Source organism: Ascaphus truei, chromosome 8 (assembly GCF_040206685.1).
Source record: "Ascaphus truei isolate aAscTru1 chromosome 8, aAscTru1.hap1, whole genome shotgun sequence".
Classification (NCBI taxonomy): Eukaryota; Metazoa; Chordata; class Amphibia; order Anura; family Ascaphidae; genus Ascaphus; species Ascaphus truei.
In genome coordinates this window covers 73,549,980-73,568,832 of record NC_134490.1, presented here as the reverse complement: position 1 = coordinate 73,568,832, position 18,853 = coordinate 73,549,980, and the positions used below count along the sequence as shown (strand labels likewise).

The 18,853-nt window shown below is 48.3% G+C and overlaps 1 protein-coding gene across 1 annotated transcript in view; it reads left to right on the top strand.

Moving 5' to 3' along the window:
* The window catches only part of CD4 (CD4 molecule), a 62,482-nt gene that overhangs the window by 27,826 nt on the left and 15,803 nt on the right, over nt 1–18,853 (top strand). The window contains exon 2 of the mRNA XM_075612648.1: nt 14,254–14,437. Coding sequence (XP_075468763.1) covers nt 14,392–14,437 — 46 coding nt within the window. The 5' untranslated portion in view covers nt 14,254–14,391. The remainder of the gene's footprint in view (nt 1–14,253; nt 14,438–18,853) is intronic.

Here is an 18,853-nt window from a genome sequence, read left to right as displayed (position 1 = left end):
TGTAAGACTGCAAAAGTATCGTGTTTTGATGTTGGAAGTGGAAAAGCCACTTCCAACCCTGAGTCAGGGATATCTAAGTTAAGTTATCGCTCAGGTGAGCAGCTTTTGTTTTGATCTGTTTTCTGTTGTATGCACTGTGGCAGTCTCAGTGCCTGGGACTGAATAAACCAGGCATAGCCTGTTTAAAGGAACAGTACCTGACGCCTCATCATTTAACCTACCCTAAAAGACCGTGTTCTAAACAGTCCCGGACAAACGACGGAGCCCCGGAGTAAGCCGTTTGTCACAATATACACATACATACATTTCTAAAAAACGTAGTCTAGTGTAAATAAGGAAGCAGCACAATAAGATATATATATATATATATATATATATATATATATATATATATATATATACACATACATACATACATTTCCAAAAAACGTAGTCTAGTGTAAATAAAGAAGCAGCACAGCAAGGAATAAATGCAAAAAAAGTGTAGTGAGCAAAAAAGGCACAACAGACAAAAACTAAATTTCGGTCCCCTAAAACGGGACCTTCCTCAGGGATGTGCACCATACTGCTCATAGATATGTATATGGACATGTCTCATTTTGTCTCTCTGTCTCGCCCTCTCTTTGTCTCTCCCTTTTCGCAATTACTGGTTGTTCGGTGGTTCTTTTCAAACTGAAAACTCCACCGGCGGCAAAGTGCAGCGTTGTCGCTGCAACATTTTCCCACCACAACCCAAATTGTAATTTGGGGCTGCAGTCGCGTGACGTGAGCTGGTTCAGCCAATAGAGGCGAACCAGCTCCGTGACGCGATCGTTGCACGCCCTCGCCACGCCCCCAAACGCCGCGATCTGCCTCCTGCAGTTTATGCAGAAATCGCTGTGCTGCAGGAACGAGCGGCGGGGGCGCGAACACTAGCAAGCTGCTGTAGCAGTTTGTCTGAGCGAGCCCTATGTCTCTCTTCACTATATCTCTCTCCATCTGTGTCTTCCTATCTCTTTCTCCTTCTGTCTCTTCCTGTATCACTCTCCTTGCGGTCTCCCCACCACAGTAACAGGAAGTATAACAAGTTTTAACCTCATTGTATCCAGAGAGGAAGCATATTATGGGGGGAGGTAACACATAACCACTGCTGCTTCCCACACCTCACCATCTCATTCCCTCCACCCCCCAACCAGGCAATCATCAAACAACTAATTTCTGAGAAACATGGAAACAAATCAGTGTGTGTCACTGTGTATGTGCCACTGTGTGTGTTACCGTCTGTGAGCGTGTCATCGTGTGTGTCACTGTGTGTAATACTGTGTGTGTATGTATGTCATACTGTGTATACATGGGCTCATTCCTGCAAAGCTTTTTGAAGAACAGCTTCATGTTTGCAGAAAAGTTCTGCCAATCCTCGTCTGACTGATACGGGGACATTTGACGAACTTTCTCTTTTCACTGCTCTCCAAAGTGAAGACCCCAGACAATCTGCACGCCAAACACATGAAATGTATATTTTTACTGTACACAAAATAATGAATTCCACTCTGTCCGGATGGAAATGGTGGGTCAGAAAGTCCCCAAAGTATATTTTTACTACAAAAGTTTATTATAAAACGCCTTCAAGTAGGGCAGAATGATCTCCCACCCCGCTGTCGTTTCTCCTCTTGCGGCGTGTCCCTTCAGCTGACGTGCAATGCTCAGATTGCTGGTATTACACAAGTCCCAGGGTTGCTGTATACATTTGCATTCATCTGCTGACGGCTATGTATGTACCATGCGCCTCCAACAGTCTCTGTACAGACCTGAAGCAGTGAATCTTAGGCCTGGGACATAGTGGTGTGAGCAAGGCGGAGCCGCGCTCACACTCGGCACTGAGCCCCTGCAGCCGCAATGACAGCGGCTTTAGCAGGGGCTCGCGCACACGCCCGCATGCTTGGGGAAGCGTGTGTCTCAGGAAGATTTCAAATTTGCCGCTTGCCGGAGCGCAGGGCCGGTCACGTGAGCGGTTCGCCCAATGAGGGCGAACCAGCTCTGTGACGTCACTGACCCGCCCCCGACTTGCCCACGGACGGCGCGCTGTGTAATGCCAGGGAAAGCACCTCTTTCCCTGAGCCTCAGCGCGCCTCCGCACAGATATAATTCACTATGTCCCAGGCCTTAGGCCACCTGTGAACAGAGCTGAAGTTAGGAAGTATTAAGGGGCCTATGCAGAGAGCAGCGCTAATAGCAATCTCGCCATTTTCCGGCGAAAATCGAGCTGAAAGCAGCAGAAAAAGGCAAGTTTTAAAAAAAGCGCGAGTTTCTAATCTCTCCAGTGTTTTTTTCTGCCGTATGCAGAGAGCCGCGAACGCCATCTAGTGGTTTTGGCGCGATTTTCAACATTTTTCCTCTCCACCAAGCAGCTGGCGCTCCGCGGCCGGTGGAGGGGAAAAAAAAATCGATTTTGAGTGCGTGAGTGCTGGTTGAAACTCTGGTTAGCGCTGGTTGAAACTCTCCATATGCAGAAAGGCTTGTAAATGCAGTTTTATGCCCTTTCTGCATACTGTATGGAGAAAAAAACTCTCCAATAAAGGTAAATTTTATTTCCCTCTCCAATTATAATTAGCGCTGCTCTCTGCATGAGGCCCTAAGGGCCTCATGCAGAGAGCAGCGCTATTTGCAATCTCGCCATTTTTAGGAGAAAATCGCGCTAAAAACAGCTGAAAATGGCGAGTTAGGGAAAACGCGCCATTTTTTTTTTCTATTTCAAAATTTCGCCGCGCGGCTGGCGAGAAACTACATCTCGCCAGTCTGAAAAATAGCCGAATTCAGAAAGCCGCGCTCGCCATCGCAAGTTGGCAAGAAACAGGAGGTCGCCGGCAATAGGGGGGGAAAAAAATGCGCGATTTTTTTTTTCCTGGGTTCAGCTGCGCGAATCTCCTCCTTTACAATTCTCCACATGCAGTAATGCTAAAAATAGCGGATTTCGCCCATTTCTGCATATGGAGAATAAAACTCTCCATTAAAGCTACTTTTTCTAAACTCTCCAATTTATTCTAACGCTGCTCTCTGCATAGGCCCCTAAGTCTGAGGCGGCTTGTGTGCCCAGCTCTGACTCTCACACAGGATGTGTATGAAGCTCTCTCACTCAGGCTGCGTATGAAGCTCTAACTCTCACACAGGATTTGTATGAAGCTCTAACTCTCACACAGGCGGGGTATAAAGCTCTAACTCACACAGGATGTGTATGAAGCTCTGACTCTCACACAGGATGTGTATGTAGCGCTGACTTTCACACAGGCTGTGTATGTAGCGCTGACTTTCACACAGGCTGTGTATAAAGCTCTAACTCACACAGGATGTGTATGAAGCTCTGACTCTCACACAGGCTGCGTATGTAGCGATGACTCTCACACAGGATGTGTATGAAGCTCTGACTCTCACACAGGCTGCTTATGTAGCGATGACTCTCACACAGGATGTGTATGAAGCTCTGACTCTCACAGAGGCTGCGTATGTAGCGATGACTCTCACACAGGATGTGTATGAAGCTCTGACTCTCACAGAGCCCATTGACGATATGGCATCTCTCAGTCTTCCAGAAAACAAATACAATTGTGTAAAGCTTACAGCATAGAGTGATAATTGCCTCATGCTTGAAATAGAAAATTAAGCATTTCTTGTTCCTCCTGCAAAGATTGTCGCTTCTATTAAAGTGCTCAGATACACTGCAGCTTGTCTCGTGCTCTGTGCACACACTGCAGCTTGTCTCTTGCTCTGTGCACACACAGCAGCTTGTCTCATGCTCTGTGCACACACTGCAGCTTGTCTCTTGCTCTGTGCACACACTGTAGCTTGTCTCATGCTCTGTGCGCACACTGCAGCTTGTCTCTTGCTCTGTGCACACACTGCAGCTTGTCTCATGCTCTGTGCGCACACTGCAGCTTGTCTCTTGCTCTGTGCACACACTGCAGCTTGTCTCATGCTCTGTGTGCACACTGCAGCTTGTCTCTTGCTCTGTGCACACACTGCAGCTTGTCTCATGCTCTGTGAACACACTGCAGCTTGTCTCATGCTCTGTGCACACACTGCAGCTTGTCTCTTGCTCTGTGCACACACTGCAGCTTGTCTCATGCTCTGTGCACACACTGCAGCTTGTCTCGTGCTCTGTGCACACACTGCACTTGTCTCATGCTCTGTGCACACACTGCAGCTTGTCTCTTGCTCTGTGCATACACTGCAGCTTGTCTCTTGTATTGTATTGTATGTCTTTATTTATATAGCGCCATAAATGTACATAGCGCTTCACAGTAGTAATACATGTCATATAAATAACAAATAATATAAATAACAGATCATGGGAATAAGTGCTTCAGACATACTGTAAAAGTAACATTAAGGAAGGAGTCCCTGCTCCGAGGAGCTTACAATCTAATTGGTAGTTAGGGAGAACGTACAGAGACAGTAGGAGGGAATATTAGTAAGTGCGTCTGCAGGGGGCCAAGCTTTATGTGTCATGTGTCCATGATTATCCAGTGCTACTCATATGCTTCTTTAAGCAGATGTGTCTTAAGGTGGGTCTTAAAGGTGGATAGCGAGGGGACTAGTCGGGTATTGAGGGGAAGGGCATTCCAGAGGTGTGGGGCAGAAAGTGAGAAAGTGAGAGCTTTAGATACAAAGGGGGTAGAAAGAAGACATCCTTGAGAAGAACGCAAGAGTCGTGATGGTGCATAGCGAGAAATTAGGGCTGAGATGTAAGGAGGGGCAGAAGAATGTAAAGCTTTAAAAGTGAGCAGGAGAATTGAGTGTGAGATACGTGATTTAATCAGAAGCCAGGAGAGGGATTTCAGGAGGGGAGATGCGGAGACAGATTTAGGAAAGAGTATAGTGATTCTGGCAGCAGCGTTTAGGATAGATTGTAGGGGAGACAGGTGAGAGGTAGGAAGGCCGGATAGCAGGAGGTTACAGTAATCAAGACGGGAGAGAATGAGGGCCTGAGTCAGAGTTTTAGCAGTTGAGTAACAGAGGAAAGGGCGTATCTTTGTTATATTGCGGAGGAAAAAGCGACAAGTTTTAGAAACGTTTTGAATATGAGAGGAGAATGAGAGAGAGGAATCAAGTGTGACCCCCTAGGCAGCGTGCTTGGGCTACTGGGTGAATGATCGTATTTCCAATGTGGAAGGATGTAGTAGGGCCAGGTTTGGGAGGAAGTATAAGGAGCTCTGTTTTTGCCAGATTAAGTTTCAGTCGGCGGATGGCCATCCAGGATGATATTCCAGAGAGGCATTCAGAAACTTTGGTCTGTATAGCAGGTGTAAGGTCAGGGGTTGAAAGGTAAATTTGTGTGTCGTCAGCATAGAGGTGATATTTAAACCCAAAAGATGTGATTAGGTCACCTAGAGAGTGTGTAGAGAGTAAAGAGAAGGGGTCCCAGGACAGAGCCCTGGGGTACCCCCACAGAGAGATCAATAGAGGAGGAGGAGGTGTTAGCAAAAGAGACACTGAAGGTACGATGGGAGAGGTAAGAGGAGATCCAGGATAAAGCTTTGTTCCGAATACCAAGAGTATGGAGAATGTGAAGGAGAAGAGGGTGGTCCACGGTGTCGAATGCTGCAGAGAGGTCGAGTAATATGAGCAGAGTGTAATGACCTCTGTCTTTGGCAGCGTGGAGGTCGTCAGTTATTTTAGTGAGGGCTGTTTCAGTAGAGTGAGCAGTGCGGAAGCCAGATTGTAGAGGGTCTAGGACAGAGTAGGTGTTGAGAAAGTGTAGCAATCGAGAGAATACAAGACGTTCAAGGAGTTTGGAGGCAAAAGGCAGGAGGGAGACAGGTCGATAGTTAGAAAGACAGGTAGGGTCAAGCTTGCTGTTTTTGAGTAATGGTATAACGGTTGCATGCTTGAAGGATGAAGGAAAGGTACCAGAGTAGAGGGAAGAGTTAAAGATCTGTGTGAGCATAGGGATTATAGAAGGAGCAAGAGGTTTTAGGAGATGGGAGGGAATGGGATCAAGAGGGCAAGTGGTAGAGGGAGAAGAGGAGATCAGCAGTGATACATCCTCCTCCGAGATAGCAGAAAAAGAGTCAAGAAAGGCAGGAGGAGAGTTGGGAAGCATTGTGGAATGGGAGGAGGCAACATATGGGATGTTCTGCCGTATGGACTCCACCTTTTCCTTAAAAAAGTCAGCAAAGTCCTGAGGTGAGATGGAGGAAGAAGAGGAGGCAGCTGAGGGTGGTCTGAGGAGAGAGTCAAAGACAGAAAAGAGACGGCGTGGGTTAGACTTGTGTGTGTTGATTAGTGATGAAAAGTAGGTTTGTTTAGCCTGAGAGAGGGCAGAGTTGAAACAGGATAGCATAAATTTGTAGTGAATGAAGTCTGCGAGCGTATGAGATTTCCTCCAGAGGCGTTCAGAGGAACGAGTGGAGGAACGCAGCGTGCGTGTGTGGGAGTTTAGCCAGGGTCTGGGGTTAGAAGGGCGAGGACGGCAGAGAGAAAGCGGGGCATGAAGATCAAGAGAGGAAGACAAGGCAGAGTTGTAGTTCCTGACCAGGTTGTCAGGGTCTGAAGCAGAACTGAGAGAGGAGAGGGAGGAGCGTAAAGTGGAATCAAGAGCTGGTAGGTTAATAGAGCGCAGGTTTCTGCAAAAACGAGGGCGAGATGGAGATGGAGAGAAGCGAGAGAGAGAAAATGAGATGAGGTGATGGTCGGAGAGAGGAAAAGGGGAAATGGAGAAGTCGGAGAGAGAGAAGTTTTTAGTGAAAACCAGGTCTAGGTAGTGTCCATCCTTGTGGGTGCTGGCTTCAGTCCACTGTTGAAGGCCAAAAGAAGAGGTTAGAGAAAGAAAGCGGGAAGCCCAAGGGAGAGAGGGGTCATCAATGTGGCAATTGAAGTCCCCAAGGAGAAGAACAGGGTAGTCTGAGGAGAGAAAGAAAGAGAGCCAGGATTCAAAGTGAGAGAGAAAGGCAGAAGGGGGATGAGTAGAGGTAGGTGGGCGATAGATGACCGCCACATGGACCGGGAGAGGAGAGAAGATCTGGACAGTGTGAACCTCAAAGGAGGGAAAAGCAAGAGAGGGGGGAATAGAAACTGTTCGGTAACGGCAGAGAGAGGAGAGCAGGAGCCCCACGCCTCCACCCCTGCCACCAGTGCGCGGAGTGTGGGAGAAGGAAAGGCCACCATAGGAGAGGGCAGCTTCCAGAGCAGAGTCAGACTGAGTGAGCCAGGTCTCAGTTATAGCAAAGAGAAGCAGGGAGTGAGAGAGAAAGAAGTCATGCACAGAGAGGAACTTGTTAGAAAGGGAGCGAGCATTCCAAAGGGCACAGGAGAAAGGGAGAGAGGAGGGAGGGTGGCAGGGGATGGGTATGAGGTTGGAGGGGTTGACACCAGAAGGAGTAGAAGTTGCATGTGGAAGGCGAGGACGAGAGCAAGTAGAAATAAGGCAGGGACCAGGATTGGGAGAGATATCCCCAGAAGCAAGGAGGAGAAGCATGGAAAGAAAGAGAATGTGTGAGGATGATTTGTAGGGGTGTGTTTTAGTGCAGGAGGTATAGCTGTATGGTGACAGATGGCGCAGGTAAGAGAGGAGTTCATGTGAACTGAGAAGTGGTGAAGTAAGGAGAGATGGTGAAATATGAATAGAGTTAGAGACATGATGAGGCTGGTGGAAGGAAGTGCATAATTTGAAAATAAGTGAGGTTACAGCAAATATAAAAAGTAAAGGCGGCATCAAAGCAATAGTAATGTGTTGAGATGTGCAGTCTGGGATGATATCCTAATTTCCAGCGTAGTTCAAATGCAGGAATCAGAAGCAGTAGATTGTGTCCACTTTTTCCACTTCTTTTTGAACTTCCTTTTTTAAACCTCCATACTACTTTAAAGAATTCTACTTAAAAGCATTTCTGCTTAGAAGCAACTGCTGCAAGCAGCAATGGCTTTTGTGATTTTACTCTTGCTCTGTGCATACACTGCAGCTTGTCTCATGCTCTGCGCACACACTGCAGCTTGTCCCATGCTCTGTGCACACACTGCAGCTTGTCTCATGCTCTGTGCACACACTGCAGCTTGTCTCATGCTCTGTGCACACACTGCAGCTTGTCTCATGCTCTGTGCACACACTGCAGCTTGTCTCATGCTCTGCATACACCGCAACTTGTTTCATGCTCTGTGCACACACTGCAGCTTGTCTCATGCTCTGCACACACTGCAGCTTGTCTCATGCTCTGTGCACACACTGCAGCTTGTCTCATGCTCTGTGCACACACTGCAACTTGTTTCATGCTCTGTGCACACACTGCAGCTTGTCTCGTGCTCTGTGCACACACTGCAGCTTGTCTCATGCTCTGTGCACACACTGCAGCTTGTCTCGTGCTCTGTGCACACACTGCAGCTTGTCTCATGCTCTGTGCACACACTGCAGCTTGTCTCATGCTCTGTGCACACACTGCAGCTTGTCTCATGCTCTGTGCACACACTGCAGCTTGTCTCATGCTCTGTGCACACACTGCAGCTTGTCTCATGCTCTGTGCACACACTGCAGCTTGTCTCATGCTCTGTGCACACACTGCAGCTTGTCTCATGCTCTGTGCACACACTGCAGCTTGTCTCATGCTCTGTGCACACACTGCAGCTTGTCTCATGCTCTGTGCACACACTGCAGCTTGTCTTCTGCGTACGATTTGTAATAAAGCTTGTCGTATTTTTCTGGATACATTGCTTCTTCTTTTATGATTCTCACTGACATACAAGGTGTTAATTCTCTCTGAAAATGTTATGTTTTCCTTTATATGTCTCCTCCTTATGGTCTCAAACATTAAGTTCAGCAGAGTCGTTAAATCTTTTCTCAGATTATGGGGCCTATGCAGAGAGCAGCGAATTTTAAAATTGGCGAATTTATTAAAATGTAGCTTTTTTGGAGAGTTTTAATCTCCATATGCAGAAAAGTGCGAATTCTGCTATGTTTAACATGGATGCGTGTGGCGAGTTTAAATTGGCGAGATGCGCGCTTCAGAAATGTGTTAAAACAAATTCGCGCCTTTTTTTTCCCCTTTGCAATGGCCGCGAGCGGCAGTTTTTTTTGGCGAGGCAAAACGGAGACAATCGCGCCATTTTATTGGCGCGAACAGCCGCTAGATGCCGTTCGCGCCTCTCTGCATACGGATATTTTTAAAACTGGCGAGATTGAGGTTCTCGCCAGCCGCGAGGCGAGTTTTACAAATAGAAAAGAAAAATTGGCGCGTTTTTCGGAACTCGCCATTTTCTGCTGCTTTCTGCGCGATTTTCTCCAAAAAATGGCGAATTTCGAAATAGCGCTGCTCTCTGCATAGGCCCCTATAAGCCTAACGCTTCTTCCCCACAGGCTGCCTTGTAGCCATGAGTCTGTCCCTGCCAGGCTGTGTCTGTCACAGTCACAAAGCCTGTGTATAACGGTGTCACAGTCACACTGCGCTACCTTTTTGAAGAACAATTTCACGTTTGCAGACAAGTTCTGCCAATCCTGATAACGGGGACGTTTGACAAACTTTCTCTTTTCACTGCCCTCCAAAGTGAAGACCCCAGACAACCTGCACTCCTCACTTATTTCGTCCTTGAAGACTACTTTAGAAAAGTTCCACCCTTTACATCTCCTCCTTCTTGTCTCTGATCCGTGCTGTGATCACTGCCAGGTTTTCCACACTCCGCTGGCTTATTCAGTTGCCCTGTTGTTGCATTTTCTCATTAATGAAACTATAAAAATTGATGAACCAGACAGCATCAGAAACTGATTGTCACTGAGCAGGGCGTGTTACTCCTTGTCCCTCTGCAGTATGTTCCTCTGTTGCTCACTCTCGAGTACCATTTTGGCAGCTTTTGCTCTATAAACAATGATTGCATTCATTTTAATGTTACTGACGTGGGGAACAGACCCCTTTCGACTGACAGATTTGCAAACAATTTCATTTTTTCCCTTATATCAATATCACAAATAAAACGCATGAAATGTATATTCTTACTGCAAAAATGTAATATAAAACCTCTTGTAGTAGAGCAGAAATTCTCTCCCACACCCCAGAGCTGAAGCAGTGAGTTTAATGCAGCCTGCGTGCCCAGCTATGACTCTCACACACCTGAAAATAAGAACACAGGTGCCTCACAGAGCCACTGTAGGCAGAGGCTGATTTGAACTTGACCGAGGCCGCACGCTCTCCCATGGCAGTCAGTGGGGAGGAGAGCAGGGCCTCTGTATATGGGGGGTGCGGGGGAAGGGGGGGGGAGGGATATTTTCCACCCCAAAATGTTGCTGCCCTAGGCCCAGGCCTAACGGGCTAATGGGAAATCCTGTCCTCCTCTATTTCCTCACTGGTTAGATTGCATCCTGTGCTCCATGGGAACGCAGGCCACGATCTAACCCAGAATAAACAAGCCCTTTGAGCATGACTTAGTCACGATGTCTTTTGGCCCCGGAGTGACAGTCCCCATGACATAGTGACTACGTACTGGGGCACTCAAAGGGTTAAATGCTAGAGAACCTGAGTACATACACTGTATTGTGTGCCTCTTTGTCTTATTGCAATGTCTCAGAAGCTAAACATAGGCAATATATAAATTGTAACACTACGCATGGTGTGTACCTTCTGGAATTGTTGTTCAAGTTACAGTACGTGGGACGAACAAAGCGATCCCTCAAAAACGGACATTAAAATTGTTACTTGTATCTTAGTTCTATATGGATACAGCAGCTATAAGAATCAAGCTTTTACTCAGAGAAATAGGGCCCACAGAGACACACTCAGGATCCAAACCATCCTCTCCCCACTATACCCAACCCACCCACCTCTCTCCCTCTATACCCAACCCACCCACCTCTCCCCCTCTATACCCAACCCACCCCCTCTCCCCCTCTATACCCCACCCACCTCACCCCCTCTATACCCAACCCACCCACCTCTCCACCTCTATACCCAACCCACCCACCTCTCTCCCTCTATACCCAACCCACCCACCTCTCTCCCTCTACACCCAACCCACCCACCTCTCTCCCTCTATACCCAACCCACCCACCTCTCTCCCTCTATACCCAACCCACCCACCTCTCTCCCTCTACACCCAACCCACCCACCTCTCCCCCACTATACCCAACCCACCCACCTCTCTCCCTCTATACCCAACCCACCCACCTCTCTCCCTCTACACCCAACCCACCCACCTCTCCCCCTCTATACCCAACCCACCCCCTCTCACCCTCTATACCCAACCCACCTCTCCCCCTCTACACCCAACCCCACCCCCTCTATACCCAACCCACCCACCTCTCCACCTATATACCCAACCCACCCACCTCTCCCCCTCTATACCCAACCCACCCCCTCTCCCCCTCTATACCCAACCCACCTCTCCCCCTCTAAACCCAACCCCACCCACCTCTCTCCCTCTATACCCAACCCACCCACCCACCTCTCCCCCGCTATACCCAACCCACCCACCTCTCCCCCTCTATACCCAACCCCACCTCACCCCCTCTACACCCAACCCACCCACCTCACCCCCTCTATACCCAACCCACCCACCTCTCCCCCTCTATACCCAACCCACCCACCTCTCCCCCTCTATACCCAACCCACCCACCTCTCCCCCTCTATACCCAACCCACCCACCTCTCTCCCTCTATACCCAACCCACCTACCCACCTCTCCCCCTCTATACCCAACCCACCCCCCTCTTCCCCTCTATAAATCCCCCTCTATACCCAACCCACCCACCTCACCCCCTCTATACCCAACCCACCCACCTCTCCCCCTCTATACCCAACCCCACCCACCTCACCCCCTCTACACCCAACCCACCCACCTCACCCCCTCTATACCCAACCCACCCACTTCACCCCCTCTATACCCAACCCACCCACCTCTCCCCCTCTATACCCAACCCACCCACCTCTCTCCCTCTATACCCAACCCACCCACCTCACCCCCTCTATACCCAACCCACCCACCTCACCCCCTCTATACCCAACCCACCCACCTCTCCCCGCTATACCCAACCCACCCACCTCTCCCCCTCTATACCCAACCCACCCACCTCTCTCCCTCTATACCCAACCCACCCACCTCTCCACCTCTATACCCAACCCACCCACCTCACCCCCTCTACACCCAACCCACCCACCTCTCCCCCTCTATACCCAACCCACCCACCTCTCCCCCTCTATACACAACCCACCTCTCCCCCTCTACACCCAACCCCACCCACCTCACCCCCTCTATACCCAACCCACCCACCTCTCCCCGTCTATACCCAACCCACCCACCTCTCCCCCTCTATACCCAACCCACCCACCTCTCCCCCTCTATACCCAACCCTCCCACCTCTCTCCCTCTATACCCAACCCACCCACCTCTCCCCCTCTATACCCAACCCACCCACCTCTCTCCCTCTATACCCAACCCACCCACCTCTCCCCCTCTATACCCAACCCACCCACCTCTCCCCCTCTATACCCAACCCACCCACCTCTCTCCCTCTATACCCAACCCACCTACCCACCTCTCCCCCTCTATACCCAACCCACCCCCCTCTTCCCCTCTATAAATCCCCCTCTATACCCAACCCACCCACCTCACCCCCTCTATACCCAACCCACCCACCTCACCCCCTCTATACCCAACCCACCCACCTCTCCCCCTCTATACCCAACCCCACCCACCTCACCCCCTCTACACCCAACCCACCCACCTCACCCCCTCTATACCCAACCCACCCACTTCACCCCCTCTATACCCAACCCACCCACCTCTCCCCCTCTATACCCAACCCACCCACCTCTCTCCCTCTATAACCAACCCACCCACCTCACCCCCTCTATACCCAACCCACCCACCTCACCCCCTCTATACCCAACCCACCCACCTCTCCCCACTATACCCAACCCACCCACCTCTCCCCCTCTATACCCAACCCACCCACCTCTCTCCCTCTATACCCAACCCACCCACCTCTCCACCTCTATACCCAACCCACCCACCTCACCCCCTCTACACCCAACCCACCCACCTCTCCCCCTCTATACCCAACCCACCCACCTCTCCCCCTCTATACACAACCCACCTCTCCCCCTCTACACCCAACCCCACCCACCTCACCCCCTCTATACCCAACCCACCCACCTCTCCCCGTCTATACCCAACCCACCCACCTCTCCCCCTCTATACCCAACCCACCCACCTCTCCCCCTCTATACCCAACCCACCCACCTCTCTCCCTCTATACCCAACCCACCCACTTCTCCCCCTCTATACCCAACCCACCCACCTCTCTCCCTCTATACCCAACCCACCCACCTCTCCACCTCTATACCTAACCCACCCACCTCACCCCCTCTACACCCAACCCACCCACCTCTCCCCCTCTATACCCAACCCACCCACCTCTCCCCCTCTATACCCAACCCACCTCTCCCCCTCTACACCCAACCCCACCCACCTCACCCCCTCTATACCCAACCCACCCACCTCTCCCCCTCTATACCCAACCAACCCACCTCTCCCCCTCTATACCCAACCCACCCACTTCTCCCCCTCTATACCCAACCCACCTCTCCCCCTCTATACCCAACCCACCCACCTCTCCCCCTCTATACCCAACCCACCCACCTCTCCTCCTCTATACCCAACCCACCCACCTCTCCCCCTCTATACCCAACCCCATCCACCTCTCCCCCACTATACCCAAGAACGTAACCTCTCCCCCACTATACCCAACCCCCCCACCTCTCCCCCTCTATACCCAACCCACCCACCTCTCCCCCTCTATACCCAACCCACCCACCTCTCCCCCACTATACCCAAGAACGCAACCTCTCCCCCACTATACCCAACCAAACTGACCGCTCCCCCACTGTACCCAACCCCATCCACCTCTCCCCCTCTATATCCAACACCACTCGCCTCTCCCCCTCTATATCCAACACCACTCACCTCTCCCCCTCTATACCCAAGCAAGCAACTTCTCCCCCACTATATCCAACCACGCAACCTGTCCCCCACTATACCCAACCAAACCACCACTCTCTTCCCCTATAACCTACCGCACCCACCTCTCCTACAATAACTGGTTTCCACTCTTTTCTTCCTGTTATATGCTAAGCTCCTCTCCTATTTACTGTACCATGTATGTTAATATAAAGGTATTGTATTTGAATCCTTATTGTACTTCTCGGCAGAATACGTTGCTGCCTTAATATATACATTATAATATTAATTGTGATGTGTGTTATTTGATGCGTTATTTTTTTCAGACACGTATTTCATATCATTTCAGGAACCTGAACAACACACGGGATACATCACAGAAACATAAAGTCAGGCAGACAGAGAGAAAGAGAGAGCGAGAGGAGAGACAGAGCGAGGGTGACGGAGAGAGAAAGAGAGAAAGGAATAAAGAATAAGAAGAATAAAAATGAAGAGAACATTTTACATATTCAGCCTTCTGTGCTTCCAGATGTGTAAGTGTGAAACACGCACACCCTGCAATATACACCATGACCACGGGACACTACTGTGACTGCCTGATAGCAGTGCATCCCAACTCCAGCCCCCAAGTCCCACCAACAGGTCAGGTTTTAAGGATATCCCTGCTTAAGAACAGGTGGCTCAATCAAAATGACTGAACCACTGATTGAGCCACCTGTTCTTAAGCTGGGATATCTTTAAAACCTGCCCCGTTGGTGTAACGCAAGGATTGGAGTTGGGAACCACTTCTTTAAGGGAATATACCCTATAATACACACAGTGATCAGGGCGTGTCCCCCTCACTGCTCTAAGGGAATATACCCTACAATACACACAGTGATCAGGGCGTGTCCCCCTCACTGCTCTAAGGGAATATACCCTACAATACACACAGTGATCAGGGAGTGTCCCCCTCACTGCTCTAAGGGAATATACCCTACAGTACACACAGAGATCAGGGCGTGTCCCCCTCACTGCTCTAAGGGAATATACCCTACAGTACACACAGAGATCAGGGCGTGTCCCCCTCACTGCTCTAAGGGAATATACCCTACAGTACACACAGTGATCAGGGCGTGTCCCCCTCACTGCTCTAAGGGAATATACCCTACAGTACACTCAGTGATCAGGGCGTGACCCCCTCACTGCTCTAAGGGAATATACCCTACAATACACACAGAGATCAGGGCGTGTCCCCCTCACTGCTCTAAGGGAATATACCCTACAATACACACAGAGATCAGGGCGTGTCCCCCTCATTGCTCTAAGGGAATATACCCTACAATACACACAGAGATCAGGGCGTGTCCCCCTCACTGCTCTAAGGGAATATACCCTACAGAACACACAGTGATCAGGGCGTGTCCCCCTCACTGCTCTAAGGGAATATACCCTACAATACACACAGTGATCAGGGCGTGTCCCCCTCACTGCTTGCTACACATAGGGAATTTACTTACGGATTACGGTTTTAAGTGCTACCCGAACAACACCGGAAAAACACCACTGACTGATCATTTTGCACTTCTGGTTAAAAAAGATCAAAAACGGAATTTAAGTATAAGTTCCTTGGTAACACACGGAAACAACAACACAAAACACTGACAAGCACTGAATTCAATGTCAGCACCTATAAACACTGTTTGTTTTTTTAAATTAAAATGAAAACACCATCCAAGTACTCTCAGAGCTTTTCAAATACCTTCAAATCAGATACTTTCTCCTCCATACATACCCTGAGAGTTTTTCCAACCCCCACGATGTTCGGTACCCTGTGGAGGAACAGGAGATATCAGAAAGGACAAGTGACCTCTATATATCACAAGCTTATTTTGGGGAGGTGACGCTTTTGACCATGAATATATGAGGAAGTGGGAAACGAATCTCAATACTGAAATCATAAATGAGGATTGGGAAGATATATGGCAGGCAGTCTCAAAAACATCAATCTGTATGATCACTAAAGAAAATATACACAAGATCATTTTTAGATGGTACCGGACAGCTAAATGATTGCATGTAATGTTTCCAGGAACTACAAACCTATGTTAGAGGAAGTATGGGCAGGTGGGCAATCTTCCCTACATTTTGTGGTCATGCCACAAGATACAACGATTCTGGAAAATGTTACAGGGCCTAATAGAGGAAATATTGGAAATTTCAATTCGCTGGGACACACTTATCATTATCTTGGCCAAACCAATAGTAGGATTGTTATTATGTTTGGTTTTAATGTGCTGACCTGAGTAATTCTGGTTCATCACATAAAAACGAAACATTTATTTTGAAGATAATTACTTATATATAAATAGTACAACATGGCAGTTCACGTTCCAAATAGGTTAGGGTGTTGTCATTGATGATTGCACAGCTTTCTTTCTGTTTCTGAGTGGATCTTAATGTCATGATAAAACTTCTGTTTCCTCCATCTTGGTTTCAACCCGTCTCTTTCTCTTCATGGTTTTATCAAGATGTGCCTACATCATGGTGGTATCATTCTCTCCCTCCTGCCTCTCGCCTTATCTCTCATCCCCTGCCTCTCCTACATCTTTATACAAAAACTATCTAGTGTGCTCATTATAACTAACTCCACTTCCAGATAAGGTCCTACAGCTAACTTGATATTTTCACATAAGAAACTGCCCACATCTCCATACATAGAATACCAAATATGGCATACAGTATGTACTGGAAGATTCTCAGAGCTTTCGTCATAGCCTCTTCTCTCAGTCACAGTTGTCAATAATCACTCGGTGTCAACCTAAACAGGGCAGTTCAAGCAACTTAAAACCATGTATCTATTCTAGTGGTTTGGAATAGGTTAACCATACCTCTGTTACTTAACATACTTCACATGTAACTAATCTAGGAAGATTCGATATTATATGTTCTAAAAGGATTTTCAAGCTCATTCCAGTGTTACAAAAATAAGGATATGTGTTTAATTTATTTTAAGACATCTTTTCAACATTTGTCCTGTAATCATTCATTCATATGCTTGAATTTTGAGAGGAAAAGACAATTTCTTACAGAATTTCTAACACAGACTAAACTATGCAATACACAAACAGTGACCGCAGAGTGTCCCATTACCAGGGCTGCTGACAGGGGGGGGGGACAGCTGGGATAAGTGTCCCAGGCTCGGTGGCTGTGGGGGGCCCAGCGGCTGGACAAAGCAGTTGCTGACGGGCCCTGGCTCTCCCCAGCTGCAGTCCTCCCTCCACACTGACTGTCCCACGCCGAGCCCTCTGATGTCGGTGCATGCTGGGCCTCCCTCCACACTGACTGTCCCACGCCGGGCCCTCTGATGTCGGTGCATGCTGGGCCTCCCTCCACACTGACTGTCCCACGCCGGGCCCTCTGATGTCGGTGCATGCTGGGCCTCCCTCTCATGCCGGCGCGCCGGAAGCTGGACCAAGCTAACTTGGTCGGCATGGGACAGAGTGAGGATGGAGGCCTGCAGCTGGGGCGAGCTGGGGCGAGCTGGGGCCCGGCAGCAGCTGCTTTGTCCGGTTGCTGGTTGTATTGGGTTTTTTATATATGTATTGGAGGTTTTTTTATATTTATTAGTTTTTTTTTCATATGTACAGTATTTGTTTTTTTTTCATGTGTTTTTTATATTTATTTGTTTTTTTTATATTTATTTGTTTTTTTTATATTTATTGTTTTTTACATTTTATATATTTTTTTGTTTGTTACTTTTTATATAGCTTTTCCAAGACCGGTTCACGTATATCACATAACGCATTTTACAGAACAAGAAATTGGGGTTAAATAATATTGGGGAAGGAACATGCTACTATTAATATTTATATATATTCCTGCAGCATTAGGACCCCAGTAATGCCATATATCACCTAGAATCGTATTTGCTTATGAAAGTGTGTAAACCAGGGCTCCCAAGTATCAATGAATCTATTGGTGGAGTCATGGAGATAAGACGTCAGTCTCTCGAGGTACGCCACATCCCGTGTTTTATTGCAAACACACTGGAAAGGGGGCGGGGTTTTGTGTTTCCAGAAGCGAGCAATGGAGCATCTTGTTGCATTAAAGATGTGAGTGATTCATTTTGACTCGGGGTTGCTTAAATTGGGAATTGGCGCTCCCAGAATCACAAAGAGGGGGTTCCTATGAATATGGAAACCAGACACATCTTCTGCCAATTGGAGAATTTTGTCCCATAGGGGCTTAATTTTTGGACATTCCCACCAGATATGCAGGATGGGGCCCTGGTTGCCACATCCCCTCCAACACATGGATGAAACACTTGAGTAAGTTGAATTTAGTTTTACCGGGGTGTAGTACCAACGATATAGAATACACTTTCCTTAATCACTACTGTACACAGTTTTTGCCTGCTGTCTCCCAAATATCGTGCCAAGTTTCCATATCTATAGTTATTTTAAGATCCCTCTCCCATGCCAACATATAGTTGTCTGTTTTAGGGTCACAAGGGATGTTACGGATTGCATGGTAGAGGGCAGAGGTGACTCCCTTGGTTAACATTTGGGTGCTACACCAGGATTCAAATTGGGTCATTTTTAGTGGTACTTTTTCTTGGTATTCAGATTGGATAAGATGTCTAAGTTGCAGATATCTAAAAAAATCGGTATTTGGGATTTTACATTTTGATTGAATTGTAGGGAAGGTCTTAATAGTGTGTAGATCCATCACATCTTTCACCCTGCTAACTCCATGCTGCGTCCATAGATTTGGTTGGTTCTTATTGCAGCCTGGTGAAAAAGAAGATTTTGAGAACAAAGGGTACATCATGGAGAAGGGGGTGGTCAAATTGCTTCTGGATTTAAGGGAATCCCACAAATTACATGAGAAGGTTAAAACCGGATTTTTATATACAGACTGTGGCCTACTGTTCTTTTCCAGCCAGAGGATATGCTGGAGCTCCTCAG